The sequence below is a fragment of the Neopsephotus bourkii genome, unplaced genomic scaffold (assembly GCF_033783945.1).
Source record: "Neopsephotus bourkii isolate Nb327-2 ecotype Australia unplaced genomic scaffold, CSIRO-AGI_Nbou_v1 NB_369, whole genome shotgun sequence".
In the NCBI taxonomy this organism is placed as follows: Eukaryota; Metazoa; Chordata; class Aves; order Psittaciformes; family Psittacidae; genus Neopsephotus; species Neopsephotus bourkii.
Window position 1 is genome coordinate 945627 of NW_026900875.1, and position 16899 is coordinate 962525.

At 41.2% G+C, this 16899-nt stretch overlaps 1 protein-coding gene across 11 annotated transcripts in view; it reads right to left on the reverse strand.

Moving 5' to 3' along the window:
• Positions 1-393: 393 nt before the first annotated feature.
• The window catches only part of ARMC9 (armadillo repeat containing 9), a 73971-nt gene continuing 57465 nt past the window's right edge, over positions 394-16899 (reverse strand). For all 11 annotated transcript variants that reach the window (XM_061348781.1, XM_061348779.1, XM_061348780.1 and 8 more), the window contains 4 exons: positions 16674-16795; positions 13372-13504; positions 8555-8727; positions 394-5216 (listed from right to left, as the gene is read on the reverse strand). In XM_061348781.1, coding sequence (XP_061204765.1) covers positions 5194-5216; positions 8555-8727; positions 13372-13504; positions 16674-16795 — 451 coding nt within the window. In that variant the 3' untranslated portion in view covers positions 394-5193. The remainder of the gene's footprint in view (positions 5217-8554; positions 8728-13371; positions 13505-16673; positions 16796-16899) is intronic.

The following is a 16899-nucleotide window of genomic DNA, read 5'->3' on the forward strand; positions in this document are numbered from 1 at the left end:
TGCTATTTCCAGCACTTACATCCCATCCTCACGCTAGCTCAACTTTCTCACTCTTCAGAGGAGATCGACTATGCATTTGTAATGAAATCTGGACCTACAAAGGCCAGATTTTTTCCCTTGAGATCAGTAGAGGGAGGTCCTCACCTCCTAAAATCCCCTAGTAGGTGGTCTGATTCTCAGATGGCCTCAGCATTCATAGCTGTGCACTGCAGCTTAATATATAGGGTATGTTAAACATCTGCAGAACAAACCTTGATGTTAAAGGTATACACCGAGTTTTATTTGTCCTGTTTATTCTTTTACTCAGCAGAATTAGTTCTCAACATCATTAAAAGAAAAAGCAAATAAAATGAAGTAACACCTTCAAGAATCTCAAGATGAAAACCAGCAAAGCATACTGGAAACCGTTCCTTAAATTAAATGCAGTGCTCGGTTACTCACATTCAGAGTGAACAGAATAACTGACGCGCCCAAAATCCATGGACTTCAAACCATATCAGAGCAGCATTTCCCATATTTGAAGAATATAAGCACAAAACAAACTTAAAGCTGTCACCTGCGTTTCCTACTGTTCGTGTGAAGTGTTTTCACTTTCACTGCAATAAATTACTACCTTAGTTTCTTGGAAACAGACCACATGCCAAGCACTGCAGAAAGAACTTGAAATAAAAGGCCATGCTCTAGAAAGCTGTTAGATGCCATAGGGTGTGCCATTCAGCCTGTTGTGTGGAGAGCACCAGATCCTTAGGGAGTGGAAATTTGGATCATGGTCCTGTAACCGAATACAATGCCCTCCCACTGCAGCGTATAAAGCAGCTTGGAGTTGGGTAGAAACTTGCTTTGAAACATCAGATCCCAATCACTAACAAGGTGCCAGGCTAGAATAATTACTGGTTTGATAACGTAGGAGGACAATGTTCTATGTTCTGCACCCAGAAGCTGGCTTCTTTTTAAAATCTATTAGCAGCAGATTCCCATGCAGCTTGGCCAGAACAGTCTGGTCTTAAGACTGTTTTGTTTGACTTGAAACATCTTGCTGTTTCTTACCCAGCAATAAATTATCCAAAGTCCCACTTCTTTTATAGTTCATATCAATAGCAGAGGTTAGGAAGTGCAGCATAGCCTGGAGAAGCCCACATGGCTTAGTCACAGAGGTATTTTGATACTTAGTTGCCCCAGTGGAGCTTTGTAAGGCTGCCTCTACATCCTCTATGGCAGCCATGCCCATGCACCTACTTGTGCTCTGTGGTCCCACAGGACTCACCTGCTCCTCGGTTAGATTACACTTACTGAGCAAGATGCAGCTCCCAGCTTTCCAACATTTCCTCTCTTGGGAAAGGGCTTGTTCCATTACTGAGACTGACTGCCAGCAAGTCTGAGGTGGTCCAAACTGCCAGGAAGCTGTGGCTCAAAGATTAATTCAAGCCCAAAGCTAAAAGGTAAGTCTGGATGTAGGTATTACCTGGGATGAAGGTAGCCTGTTTGCTTTTCTGCTACCAATACTCAAAGATGTACATGAATGTAGTGCATCACTTTTTGTCTCTACACTGCAACCTCCACCATGATTTATAAAGACTACTGGAACTTTGTTTAAAGGAAACAACTCAAAGCCAAACCAAGGAACCACTGTCCCTCCACATCACAGAAATGTTTTTCCTCCAGAGCATTTCATTGCTTGTCTTCCCTAGACACTTAAATCCTCCAACACATACTTCTGACACCAAATCAGTGTCACTGGTGGCATCTCACTTGCCCGGGCTCTCCTTGTGAGAGATCACAAACAATGAGTGGTTCATGCTTGCTTTGCAACACTGAGTAAACATGCTACCTCTGTAGAGACAGGCTAGGCTGAACAGAAAGGAGCTGTGTTTTCAACTCAGGTGGAGACAAAACTGTTGGGGACAGAATTTCCTTACAATAAATCAGAGCAAAATGTAAACAAATGCACACCCTAAAAGTTCAGGAAACCCCAAACTAACCTAGCAAAAAGAGGAAAAAGAAAATCCCTTTAGTGGCATTTTCACTAAGTCATTGCCAGACAATTTTAAAACACTTGTACAGAATGAGCCCTCCATGCAAAATGAAATCAATTTATGCATTTTGTATCTCATACAACACTGTATAAACAAAATTACACTGAACACAGAGAAGTTATATGCACCACACAGCACTTTGGTCTCAGAAAAACTTCCCTGGCTGATCTGTGTCGTATGCAATAACTGTATTTGCTCATTGTAAACAAAATCACAGCCACTCTAAGCACAATCATTCCCCTCTCATTCGGGCAGGCAATTTCCACTGCTCCCATTATGAATTTACTATGGCGGTGGTACATCTAGCAGCAGCCTCTACATGGCATATACAAAAAAAACCCTAACACCTTCTAGGAGTTAGGTGCAGAATTTGCTATGTATGTGTTACTGACCTCCATCCCAGGACCTTTCAACCCCGAATACTGGAGTCCTACTAGCAAAGGCAGAATCAACATTTTTCATTAGCTTCAAAACCTTCCAGCTGGCATCACAGGGGCTTTTTGTGAACAAGACAGAGAAAAGGAGGACACATTACTTTGCTGGCCTCTCAAATTACTGCTCAGCTGAGAATTTATTTCTAAGCATATCCATAGTTCTTCTCTGTATTTGGAAAACGAAGTTTCTCAAGCATTACTGTTTCAAACCCTATACTCACACTCCTAAACATCTAGGATTAGAATATGGAAAAATGTATATATAAAGTTCTGCGTTGCAACAGGTCTGAGTAAGAAACAAACACACAAATACATAAACTTCAGCTTGCTCTTTTCAGTCCAGTTCTACAAGATGCATTTTATTTTTCATGAACCTGTATCTGCTGGAACAGTTGTAGCCATACCGACCAACCACCTTCAGCTGACTCAGAAGGAATGATGTGATTTAGATGTCAACTAATGGTAAAGCCAGTGAGGTTTGGTGTTGTGTCCTTCCAAATAAAGAAAATTAGTCTGTAATCAACACTTTTCAAGAGCTGCTGCTCTGCATCTCAGAGAATCACATTTGCTCCAACATGAAATTCAGCATTGCTCTAAAATAAATAAAACTCAACTACTGGAGCATTGTGTGTTTATCTGCGCACGCAAATGAATGTGCTTAGCACATCAGTGTTAACAACCTGACCACTGCTATTACAGTGTTAGAAAAAAGACAGCATTTCAAAGGAAAGAGAAAAGCTGCCTACACTGGAAAACTACCAGGTGAGTTTTAATGGCTGCTTTCCATTACTGCCCTTTTGTGAACCCTTTTTCCATTATTGTGTTTATCAACTCTGAGAGGAAGTGGATGAATTGAAGCACAGGTCAGAGATTTTCTGTGATTTCTTTGTCCTGCATGGAGATCCATGCAGTGGGGGCTATCAAGTGTCTATAATCACTTTGTAGTTCAGGGGTTAAAGCAGCATTGCCTGCTTTGTTTTAGGACCCTAAAGTGACTGAGCAGTAAATTGGCCCCACCACATGAATAAGACTAGATTTTAAACTGGGAGGTGACTTCTAGAGAATACCCTGATTTCAGTTTCAAGTCTATTATCCATAGGGGTTACCTGAACTTGCACATGGAAGCCCTTTCTGCAAACACCTGACACAGCGTCAGTGACCTTGGTGGGTCTCATGGCAACCACATCACACAAGGAAATGGCCTTGGCTCTTCAGTTGCCACCACACACCAAGAGGCACAATGCAAGGTCTCATCAGAAGCATAAAGCTTTCTTCTGGTGCTATGGAAATGGTTGGTGGTTTTACATATCTTTACCCTAGGGGAAGGTAGCACCACTACCAGAGTTGCTACACCTTTTAGGCTGCGTCCACTTGTTTGTTTCTCAAGGTGAAACTCCAAAACAAAAGCCTTACCTTCTCCCTTTTTGTACGTGTTAAAGCATTTGCTTTTGAAGTCTGCCAACGGCAAATACACTGCCTGCGTTAGGTGCATGTCTGCCTCAGCAGCAGCCATGTTCCAAGGCAAACCACAGTTCTGGAAAGTTGTTGCTGTTGTCCTAACAGCTGTGTCACATGAGGGGATGTTACTGAAAAGCCAACCCCCAGTGAAGAATTTAGTGTTTCCTGGTCACTGTTACTTTTGAGAGAAAGAATAACAAACAGCACTAGCTTTGTCATTCACTGGTGGAACTAACTGCTCTTTTTTTTTTATTTATTATTATTTAGTGGAGGAATTTCTGTTCTTTCTTGCCTGTCCAGCACTTCGTATTCACTGAAGACTAGCACAAATTCCATGAAGTCATAACCAGTTATCACTCAGAAGTGAAGAACATAAAAAAGGCAACAGAGACCAAAGAAGATTGTCCATAGCCATGTGTAAAGAGAAAGTTACTTCTGATGTGTTCACATTCTCATGGTTTCTTTGAATGAAGAAACAAAGTTCTTCATTCCAGTGGGGAAAAAAAAAAAAAAAGGATTATTCATTCCACAAAAGTTTAACAGTAGAATTAAGAAAAAAACCGGAAGAAATAGAAGGAGTGATTGCTGCAGATAAAGCTGCTGATCGTGGTGATGCGCACGGATGCGGCCTTGGGCACTGGCACAGGTTTTTTCAACTGCCACAGGTCAATCAGAAGTTGATGAAATACTTTCTCTCCAGTCTCTGGTAGCCAAACACAGAACTCGCTCCACACAAGACAGCTCCAGGCAGTGAGGCTCTGCACACATGACGTACATTTTCTCTCCTAGTTCAGATCCTTTGAACACAGGTATCTCCCAACTAATTCACAAAGGCATAATAAATTCAGTGAGCAGTATATAAAGAAAGACAGTTGCTTGGTCAGTCTCCTCTGCTGAGCATTACATCCTGTCTCCAAAGGCCATTTACTCTGACACAGTAGGCAGAGAGCAAGAGTTTCTTCTCAAGGTGGCAATGTCAGTTTAGAGTAAACTATCGGAGATATCGGGACTATATGCATCTTCCGCATCAATCCTAGGCTGCTGCCAAGACCTTGAACTGTAATAACAAGGCCTGTGTCTTAGCCAGGTTTAGAGATGACAACAGATGCATCCCATCAGATAATCCCTGAATCACTGTGCAAGGCATACGCCATGCAATGTCAATAACCTCACCCTCTTCTCAGTAGGTCTCCAGTAAAGCTCATTACAGGAAGCTGGCTCTGTCCTTCAACAATGTGACAGGTGATTCTTGAGGAAAGGAACTGTTCTCACTTCCTGTAGGACTGGCTGCCTGCAGAAAAACAGCAAGAAAGGATCTGTCAGCTGAAAGCAGGATTTATTACAACACATGAGCTGCCTGAGGGCAACACTTATACAACCTGTACAGTGACACAAACACCACAAAGAATATATAGAAAGGCACCTTAACCACTGATGTTGCAACTTAAAAAATGCAGAATGTATTTATGGCAACCACTTGGCAGGGGACACTGAAAGAACTCGTGAAGGAACAGGGGGTTACCAGGGCCTAGTGACACATCTGATAAAAACCATTCCTCATTCTTCTGGTAGAGATTTTTGTACTACTCGGGCTCCACTGTGCCCTAGACAGAGCTTGGCACACTGCGAACAGCTTCAGCATGCCCACACAGAGTTGCTTGGAACAGATGCAGAGTGAGGAACAGGGTAGATTAAACCATTCAACTATGTCCACATGGGGCACATAAGCACAGCTGAAAAAGTCTAAATGTTCTAGCCTTGCTGACAGTGTCACTCCTGCATCAGCTAGAAGTAGAATCCGCAGAAAACCCCAGCATGGCTGATTTTATTTGGAGGAGCTTGCTTTTGCTTTAATGTACAACTTCAGAGCTCAGCTAACAGCAGCAGGCTACATCTCAGGCAGGAATCTTGCCTCAGGACTGTAGCTCCACTTGTACCTGTGCTTCTTCTGCATTCCTCAGGCATTCCACACACTCCAAGTGCCAAGAGGAACAGTCCAGCTGGGTTTATGTAAGAACAACTTATTTCCAGAAAATACACCCATGATAAATATTAAAAGCAAGCTAAACAAGTGTCTCTAAGGTAAGCGAGCACATCAAGTAAGTACAATCAGAACTAATCCTTTTCTCATCATGTCTATCAACTATAAAAACTTGTATTTCTGGAGAAATACCAAGAAATCCACAAACTAAAGACAAGCTTCCACTAGGACAGAATCTCTTCATATGTAAAAACCTACATACCTATGCAGCAGGCAAACGGGAGGCATCAACTGCTGAAATCTACTGATTGCTGATATCTATGCATCAGATACAATTTTGACTTACAGATGAGTCAGCTAGGAAATTAAAGGAACAGTTGCACAGAGCTTTACTAGGGAAACATCAGGGGCTCACCTGCTTCAGATGCCTTCCCTTCATCTTAAGTAACAGCTCCGAATTACCTTTGAGAACCTCAAGCGTTTAAAGCCCTTTTTAGTCCTTCGAAATCTGGTCCTGATCACCTTCCTCTCACTTTCCCCAGTCATAAAAAGCCTGTGAAGCCCTGCACAAGGTGTACAGTAACTAACAGGTGCTCTGTGACAGCAGAGAGCAATGCAGGACACATACACAGCGCGAATGGAAGATGACTTGTTTTGCAAAATAATTTCTTTGCTATTTTAGCAGGAAGATAAGAGTTTAACATTCAGTTGCTGACACTAAGTCTGTCTCATGGCACCTGTGGGCAGATAGTAAACAATTACCTGGAACCCCAATAGGAAACTCAGGAGAAAAGCTAAATGGACACATAGTATGATGTGATGCCCGTTATACATTCAGCTTTAGGATGCACAGATACAGCTAAGAGATGTGTTGTAGGACAAATCCTACCCAGTAAAAGTCAGAAGAGCCAGAGAGTCTGGACTTACATACTGAATTAGCACAGAAACCCAACTGATATACAATTCTGATCATGCTCTGCTTTGATGCCATTTCAAGATAAAACACAGTAAACACTGTGCCACTGGAAAAGGAACTTTCTCCAGAGCCCTCTGAGAGCAACATATGTATGTTGCATCTTTCACAGGACATCGGCACCCAGGAGCGTTAAGCTGTCCTGGAGAAACCAGACCATGCGGAGGAGTATTTATGCACGCACACACACACTACGCTTTTTCCTTCTTCAGCAGAGTTTCTCCTTTTCAATTGGCCAGTGCTTTTGTAATTGAACTGAAAGAGGAAGCAGGGACACCACATTCAATCAGGGTAGAATAGTGCTGCTATCACAGGAAACAGAAATGTCAGAGGTAAAGCACACGGCATATGCAGCATAAGTAAATCCAAAACAGCTGGCAATATTACCTGAGCATAGGACTGCTCAAGGAAGTACCCTTTAGGTCAAAACCTCCCTTCACCACCAAGGACAGTCCCTACCATTGCCTCACCTGTACTCCCTGAATGTAAATCACCCCATCTCCCTGCACATGCAACTGTGTGGAATAACAATCAGTGAACAACACAGAGGACTTAGGAAGCTGTTTCCAGTTCTATTGCTCATTTACTAGGTTATTTCAATTCTCTGTGTTTCATTTTCCCTACCTGTAATGAGGTGCTAAGGATATACACACACCTCAAATTTCTTGCAAAGGTTTGTAAGGTACTATGAGTTACCATGTGTTTGTGAATTGTTTAAAGATAAGTTGCATCTAAAGAATAGAGCTGATGTTGCATTGTGATCAAATAATCATCACTAAACCTCTTCAAATACATTTGGAATGAGAATATAAAGCACATAGCTCCTGCCATTTTAATTGATGAATCCAGCTAGTCCTACCCACACTCCAGGGAAAAAATCATGCTAATTACTCAAGAACACATCTTTCTTCTCTCTTCTTGCAAACCTCCCCTCCAGCTTATATACCATACACGTTTACTGTTGTGAGAGCATCTGAGATAACATTTCTGCTTTCTTGGGCTGGTGTTGGCTGGCTTAAAGCAAGTGTCCATCCTTTCCCTCCGACCTCAAGTTACAGGCCTCTTCTGAGCCCACTGGAAACTAGTACTGCTTAAACCTCTTCAGGCAATGAGACATCCATGTGGTTCTTAAATACGAATCTCCAGCAGAATGATGACTGTCACAGGCAGCACACCAAGTTTTGGCTGTCTCCTTACTAGGCTGCCCTGCGCCTGTCTTCTGAACTGCCTGACATCTGGTCTACATTCAGTTGCAGTGCAGACACACCCAGGGATCCCAACTAAAGAACATTAAACACTTTACAAGAATGGAGTAAAAGTGTCTAAAGATAAGGAAAAGGTCTAATGAAACCTAGAGGAAGTCTGAGACTAGAAGCTTCCCCCCAAACTTCTGAGAATTCACAGAATCGTAGAAGCATAGAATTTGGGCCACTTTTGTCCACCCAGATACAGGAAAAAGCATGTCTCTTTAACTGCTCACACAACAGCCTGGAAATAGGAGCAGTGTTCAGCAGGATATAATTACATGGTTGTATATCCTGCAGATGACAAGTACAATGTCATATACTCCTGGCACATTTGTAGCATACAACTTCATTCCTGGAGAACTACTACAGTGCTCCCTCCATTCCCACCCCAAGGTCTGACACACAGAATGATGACTTTTTCCACTTACTCTGTCTGCTCTTTGTGGATGATCCTGAGGAGCTGGGACGGCTTGTGTGTTGAGGTCCAGACTGAGAGAACTGGGGAGCAATAGCTGGCACCTTTCCCTTTCTAGGGCTGGCACTCTGCACTTCGGGACTGCGAGGGATCTTAGGTTTGCTGGTGTAGGCTGAGGGAAACTCACTGTAGGAGGAGATGGAAAGGGTTAGCAATGCATGGGGAATTATGTATGTATAATAAGTCTGCAACCAAGTGAAACCTGCAGTACATGCTGTGACAGCCTGACAGACTGTGCAAAATTCAGAGACTGCAAATGGAAAGGAACAGTGGCACTACAGGTACTGCCCTGGGGCATGTATTCACCGAGTTGCTTCTAAACTTGGCTCTATCTACCTGTCTATCCTACTCAAACATGGTTCTTTGGACAACAGGATTAAACAGGTTCAGTTAAGTCCCTTGCAAATAGGTAATAGATCTTTAGCTTGCTTTCCATTGTATTTATCACACACAGAGACTCAATCTGAGGCGCAAACAGGTATGCTACAGCACAGGAATGCATCCTTTTATGGCACTATTATTTCTCCCAGGTATAGGTCACAATCTTGGCAGAGACAGACAGCCTCCCTGGCTCCCAGCTGTGGTAAGATTTGTAGAACACCCTGAAGGCTTTGTCAAAAGAGCAAAAAGCTGTGATGGCATTTATGAAATAAATTCCCTAATCACACAGGTTCCTTGTTCACACTGAGAACATAAAACAGCTGCTGCTATTCCGCAGTCTGCTTGTGCAGCAAGAATACCATTCTTTAAAATGTAGTCCATGACTGTGTGAAGATACGTGGTCCTTCCCTGCCCCCAGCACCAGTAATTCTTCCCCAGGTACAAAAATTGAGGCTATGAGGAAACAGCAAGTCTCTAATGTAATTCAGAGTCTATACTCATGTTTGCTCTAGTGAGTCAATTTTCCCTCAAAAGGAGACAAGGTTAAACTGAAATAATAGCTACGTGAAAAAAAGCTCACCATATTTAAATAGAAAATAGAAGAGCCAAAGGCAGGAGATCGAAAAAAGTGCCATCTAAAGATGAGATTAAAATGGAAAGTCCCCGTGTTATTTAGCACCATCAAAAGAACCCTTTGTGACTATCAGAAAGGGTGATTAGGAGGATTTTCAAGACATTTAATCTTGCCTCCTCCCCTGGGAATGCTGCTTAGTCGGTGCTGATTAGCTCTTCCATACCCCTGCTTCACCTTGCAGAGAGATCTGAGCAAGTGTTCCTTTTGTATTTTAAATGAAATGAATTGTCTTATTTTACATTTGTACAAGCTAACTATTAAGGACAGAGACATGCTAACTGGCATGTCTGCCAAGAGCCATCTCAGCAGCCCTCGGCCTGTCTCTGAGTATTACAAGTATTAAATTTGTCTCATTTCGAAGGAGGAGGTACCAGCAAAACAAAACCAAAAACCTAAGATCGGCTAGATAAAACCCCAAGCCCTGGGCCACAGACATATTTAAATATCTCACCATAAACCAGTCTCATTGTTATTGCTTTTTTTGGTAATTTTATTCACTTTAGTTCAAGAGCTGGGTTTTCAATTCACTTTTGCTTGTCATGGTAATCATATACATACTATAATATGCTAACACAGACACAAAAGGAAGAACCAACAGCTTCACCACCAGAGTTTTTCAGGGATAAATGAGCTTTCTTTCACTCTTATTCAGCAATAAGTAACAAAGGTCTGGATCTGTATTCCCATATACTAAGAAGTGTTTTTATAGCCATCAGTAATCTTCACAGAGTTCCACTGCAGTAACCTGGGTGGATGGACTGTAAGCACTCCAGGCACAAAGTAACACAACCAGAGTCACTATACCAAAGAGTAGTCACTATACCAAAGAGTGACACAGTGGTCACACAGATGGCTCACATCTTTGCAAAATCTTCAGGAAAGGATTATATAAAATAAGCTGGTAGCAAACACTATAAAATTAAAAAAAAAACCAAAAACCAACACCACCAAAACCCAAACCCCAGAGCAAAACAAAACTGCTGCTTTTCTAGCAGGGTGCAGAGCAGATCTTGGTCTCGATGTGCCCAGGTGCCACAGAACCACCTTATCTTTTATTACACCAATAAACAGGCCGAGATCAACAGAAAAGAACTAATCCTCAGAATAACACAGAAAACTGCTATTTGCCATCCTTTAGAAATTGATGAGACGAAGAAAGGAGCAGCAGAATCTAACTGGGGGAAAATGCTCCACAGTATTTAGTAGTCATTTACAACAAGGTGTGGTAATTTGAGAACAAGTGCTCAAGCAAACTAAAAAAAAACCCCAAAACAACCAACCAAACAAAAAAACCCCAACCTGCAACAAACTCACACAGAAACCTACATCTGCATTGAGAAGAAAGAAAACTGTTCACTTGCAAAACCAGACATAACTGTGTAAAAAGTGCATGACAGACTGACACAGGGAGTATTCAACTGGGAGACATGACAGGACTCGAACATACAAAGATGACTAGACCATTTTCTCCAATAGAAATACATTTGGACTTTGGGTGATTTTTACCAGATTATCAGAAAACCAAGACCATTAGAGACCTAAGAAAGCCTTGTAGGGTTTAAGCCCTTTATGTCAAAATAAAAAGATACGGGCTTTTTCAGCCAGCCACAATTGTAAACTCAAGTCTATTACAAATTTGGCCTTGATTAGCTAAAAAGCAGAACAGATTTATATTCTATTATTAAAATGCAGCAGAGAATAGCAATTCAGGGGCAGCTGCCAGTCTGACATATATCAGCTATAACAACCATTTGTGCCTGTGGAAAGAACTACAATAAACATGCCACTACTAGGGTCTCATTCTTCTCTCAGTGACAGTGTAATTTCACTGATCTCTGTGCAGTTAAACTCCCAGTCTATACTGCTAAGGAAGAGGGGATATAACAGTGACCATAATTCATCCCTCTTTTTCTCATACATACCTCTTCTAGGAAGGTCCTTGGTATTTGCCTAGTAGGAAGGACACATCTCTTACAGCGGTCAAAACTATGACCAAAGCTGTGATATATTTGCTCTGTTTGTTTTGCAAACAAATTAAAATATGCTTCCATGAATGAAAGAATGAAAAGGCACGTCCAGCTATTGCAACACCAACACATTAACAAAAGACCTTGACACAGGAACCCCTGTGCTTGGACTGTGAATGGCTGTATTCCCATATCCGTAACTCGAGGCTGCATTTGTAAATACAAATTACTGTATGCATGCTAAGAAAACACGCAATAAAAAGACACTGTCTCCTCTTGCAGGATACTGCACCTGTTTCTTCAGTTAGAGAGCCATTTATTAGTGAGATTTAGACATACATTCATGAAGAAAAATTAAAAATTATGGAAGACATATTTTTAATAATAGATTATGACTGTATAGAAGCAAAGCCTCTCACCAAGGTGGGGGAAAGTTGTTACCAATTTGGCTTGCCTCTTGCAAGCCAAGGCCTGAAAAATAATCTCTCTATCACAAAGCAAGCAATTTGGCCATAAAATTCTCATTTGTAGTATGTGCTTGGCTTCTGTTAGGACAGGCAACAGAAACAAAACCAGTAATGCTGGGATGGGGCCATGACTACTAGGCGTTTCAGCTGCTAACCAGTGATAATTTGTTGACAATATATAAGAGCTCAGATATCACCATGGAAACAGCACAACTGGGGATAAAACAAAAACAAACAAAAAATGCCCCCCAAAACCCCAAACCAAACCAACCAACCAACCAAAAAACCAACACACAACCAAAAACCAACCAAACCCACACCAATCCCCAAAAAACAAAACACCCCCAAACCACACACAGGCATCTGTGCACCAGAAGGAAACATAACTCTAAGCAGAGAGTGCAATTTCCAGAAGTGCTAAACACAAATAGCTAAGCACTTTGAAAAATTAGATCCATAAAGAACTGGTAAAACCCTTCCTTAAACACATCTCCACCCATTCTGTGTTTTACTTCTAGAATGTACTCGCTTTTATAATTTCTCTACACTCACTGTTTAAAACTTGGCCCAATCAAATTAGCTATAGGAAAAAGCTGTTAATGTCTGAAGGATACATGCAAGCCCTGAAAAAGTTTGGTAAACCTTGGGCCAATAGCTAATGAATTCCAAGTTCCCATCCAAGATATAACATCACAGTCCTACATATGACAAAGGCTTCACAGAGGGGTCAAGGTATGAAAAGGAGGAGAGGAAGCATCTTTCATCTTCTTTTGACAGAAATTGTTTCACAGAAGAGTTGAAACCCATTGCCGAGAGAACTCATAATATTGCACCCCTGCTATACCTGTCTAGAGGATAAACTGGGGATTCTGGTCAGGCATGCTAGTTAGACAGCATGTTTAAACCCCCTTAATCCACTTAAATGCTTAATTTTTCTTCCTCCTGCAAGTTAGTTCCTGCCTTGTTCCCACAATCCTACCTATTTCTTTACTAATAAATGATTTTTCATGGGTTAGAGTCGAGTAGAAAGCAATCAGGAAGTTTTATTTGCAGAACACTGCATTTTGCATACATGTGAAGTTCATTAATAATGTCTTGCTTGAAATTACTCCCATTCTGGATCAGATGCTTAGGAATTGAACAGCTGCCTCTGGCACAATTAAGGGTATTTTGTTTGGCAAGCACCGTCACAGCTGTCTCAGACCAGACTACATCATACATGAAATGACTTAACAGATTGTCTTTACAGCAGCAAGGAATTAGCGGTAAGTCCTCTCAGACTCCTCTTGCACTTTTAGATACTCCTCTGGATAAATCATACCTATGTGACTGCCCGTTTACTTCATCCTGGGTGAAGTCAGTAGATCCAGAAGACAAGATATTGTCACTAGCTGAGATGCTTCGGTCCAGTCTATGGCCTGAAGAGAATTCTCTAGATGACTTAATTTCTTCAACTGCTATTAAAAAAAACCAAAAACAACAAAAACAACAAATCAAAATAAAACAAAAAAAAAAACACAACAAAAAAACAGTTCAGTGAGGAGCTGTCTCTTTACAATTTTACTAAAAACACAATCAAATCACAGTTCCTGCTGAATGAAGGAAACCTTGAGATAAAGCAGGCTACTGCATTAGCATGGCAGAGTGCATTATAGCTCATGAGCTGAGCCAAGCCAACTGCAAGTGTGCATATTTCCAACCCTTTGCAGTCGGAAAGTAAAACACATTTGGATCATTTTCAAAGCATTCACAATAGGCTAGTATCATGCAGACCACCAGTTAAAGTATATCAGCTAATGACCAGTATCTCATTAAAGCCACAGGAATGTAACCACTTGCAGTTGTCTGTACATATCCATAGCAGGATAGGCAGCCACTGTGAACAAAACCCATTGTTTTACACTTCTGTCGGACTTCATTTTATTATTTACATTTATTATTCATTTTATTTATTACACTTCTGTCAGACTTCTATTACATTTGTTCAAGATGCCTCACTTTCTGCCTTGCACTAATGGAGAAGGGAAGGACAGTCAGTCTGCCGAGAGACGAAAGGCTACCAAGATGTGCAAGTTCAGTAAAAGTTTAGGGAAAATTCCTATCTCTATTCCTCCCATGCTCAGGACAGGCTGACATCCTATCTGGTCTCACATGTTGATATGGATACAAATCAGGTCACTTTCAGGCAGGCATTTGGCTGCTCAGTGCGTGTTCTGTCTGATATTCAGCACAGTAAGTATAGTAAGATGACCAGAGTTCATCTTTAGTCCACAAGTTTTCTGCTCACAGGAGACAAAACAGAAAGAGCCAGAATTACTGATTCTTTACCAAAGTGATAAAAATCAGACAAAATCAGACTGACTCAAGAACAGCTGAATATATCCAGCTGTGAAGGACATTAAGAACTGCTCTCATTTTTATAAAACAAAAGCGGATCAAAGTTTCTTCAGGCTAAATTTATCTTCCTTGAGATATTACCTCGATGATATTAACTATTCACACAAAGCTTTTATTCTGCTTTTTTAAGTCTTGGTCTCTTATTATTCATTTCACGATGTGACTGCATGAAACTCTGAATCCCAAAGTATGCATGTGGTGCTGGAAAACACATATTCTGAAGTGAGCAGGTTCCTGGTACTGCATAATCACCATCAGACTAAGATCAGAACTCAATAAACTGCATATTTATTGCACAGCAAATATGCTTGGAAGGGCATGATGACAGTCTCTTGATGCAGTACAATTATTTTTACACCTTTTTGTTATGTACTGAACCTTGCCATATCTTAGAAAGGCACTAGAAGAGAAAGGGCTCATTTTCAGTTGTCTTAAATTAAAGCCTTTCCAATTTAAAAATTACAAACCCCACCACCTTTTGGAAAACAGGGGATGTCCAAAGATTCATTCCAATTATCATTACACAGAATGAAAGCACTGTCACTGACATGAACAACCAGGGATCCAGCAGTGCAGTCTCTCTTTTCTCTTCTCCTACTCCTGATTTCTAAATCCCAAAAGGTAATAAAACCAAGCATATAGCTCACTGGCTACTTGCAAAAACCCGAAACAAGCCTATGGCAATCTTTCAAGTAGCCCACTGTTGCCTTATAGCCTGGACTAATGCTAGGAAGAACTGTCTCTCCCACACTCACAAATTATTTGTCTTTTACACGTATAATGCAATATAAACTTGCAATATGCTGTATATATATTCTTTTTTCTTTTTTTTTCTACAAAAGAAGAGTATAATCTAGTACTCTGATTAGTACCTATCTGCACATAATTATGACTGAAAACAGGTAACATGCTGTTTTCCCCTCTGCCTTCTATATAGGAAAACTGTCAAGTCAGCATGCTTTTGATTAGTTTACAACCTCTCCTGTACCAAGTTGCTGCCCCTGGCCAGTTAACCTCCCCGTAAAATGGGCCCAGCTATACTTGAGGTGCTATTGTGCAAAGGGGGGCTTGAGGAGAGGACTGCAGCTCTCATTCCTACACAACAGTGAGAAACCAAGTGCCCACCTTGAACAAGACGTTCATCTGCTTCTATCATACGACTTTCATTCAGCATGTTATATTTATCATCTCTAGGCATTATACAAGCAAATTCCTGCCTGTAAGACCTTGGTTACTTTTCTCAGAATCCTTTTCATTTCCTCTAGGAAATTTAAAAAAATAAAAGAGTGAAAAGTATGCTATTCCTTTACTGCTTCAAAGCATATTTTTCAAGCAAAGTAAAGGCATGCTTTGTCTGAACTTATTAATAATTCTGTACCGGATATACTGCAAGATCCTTTATCTAAGACTGCAGAACATTTTGCCTTAAATCCCTAATTGGAAATGTTAATGAGTCCCTGCAAGAAGGCTGAAACTCCCACATCTGAAGTTCCATGCTCCTGTGGATATTAGAAGTTCAGAAATAAAGTATTTCAGAAGGCTATAACCTTGTAAATTCTATCATATTTCTGAGTTCTCAGGTTCAGCTGAGTTTGTATTCATTTCAGTTTAAGTTGCAAGGACAGAAGCTTAGCAGCATCACCCACAACATAGCTATACAGCACAGGGCTTCCCATCCTCCACGATCTTTAATGGTTTGAATGTAGTTGCAAATCTAAGCAGATAACTGCAGCTGCCTTCAACTTTAATATAGAGGTCTAGCCAACAGAGCCTGCAGGTGCCAGCAGACAGTGATTCATTTAGATCCAAACAAGGGTATATTTGATCAAGTGAGGGGCTTTACTTGTTGTGAAGTGCATGGTTTCTGGGCTGCAGCTCTTTCCCTAGGCAGAGGGCATCATGGAGATACAGTATACTTTGCATATTGGAAGCCCTGGGTAGGATAGTTGGCACTTCCGCAGGAAGCAAGATGGAGTGGGGCAAGTGAGACTATTGGTCTCTGTTGACCACACATTACCTTCTGTAGCCACTTATTTAGCTCAAGCCAAAATCCAACCGTGTGCCCTAAGGTCTTGCAGAATGTCTCAGGGTTGACAAATGGAAGGCCAGTTCCAAGGCTGTATTTAAAAAACAACAAATCTACGACACATAAGCTAAGCCCCAAATGCCTGTCCCAGTCAAGAAAGCCAGCCACAGTTAACAGCAGCATTCACAGAATATCCTTACATGAAGGGGAAACGCAGAGGTCAGAAATGCTGGAGGTGCTCCCACAAGTGGAAGAATGATCACTTGGCAGGGATTGAAGCTTCTCATCCCTATCATGATAAGAACTGGTATAATTTTCTGGCCTAGAGGAGAAAGGAGAACACAGGGTGATGAATGCTTGCAGCACAAAAAGTTGCATGAGAGTAAATTCTTATTTTTCTAATTGTCTGCAATGACATAGAAGATT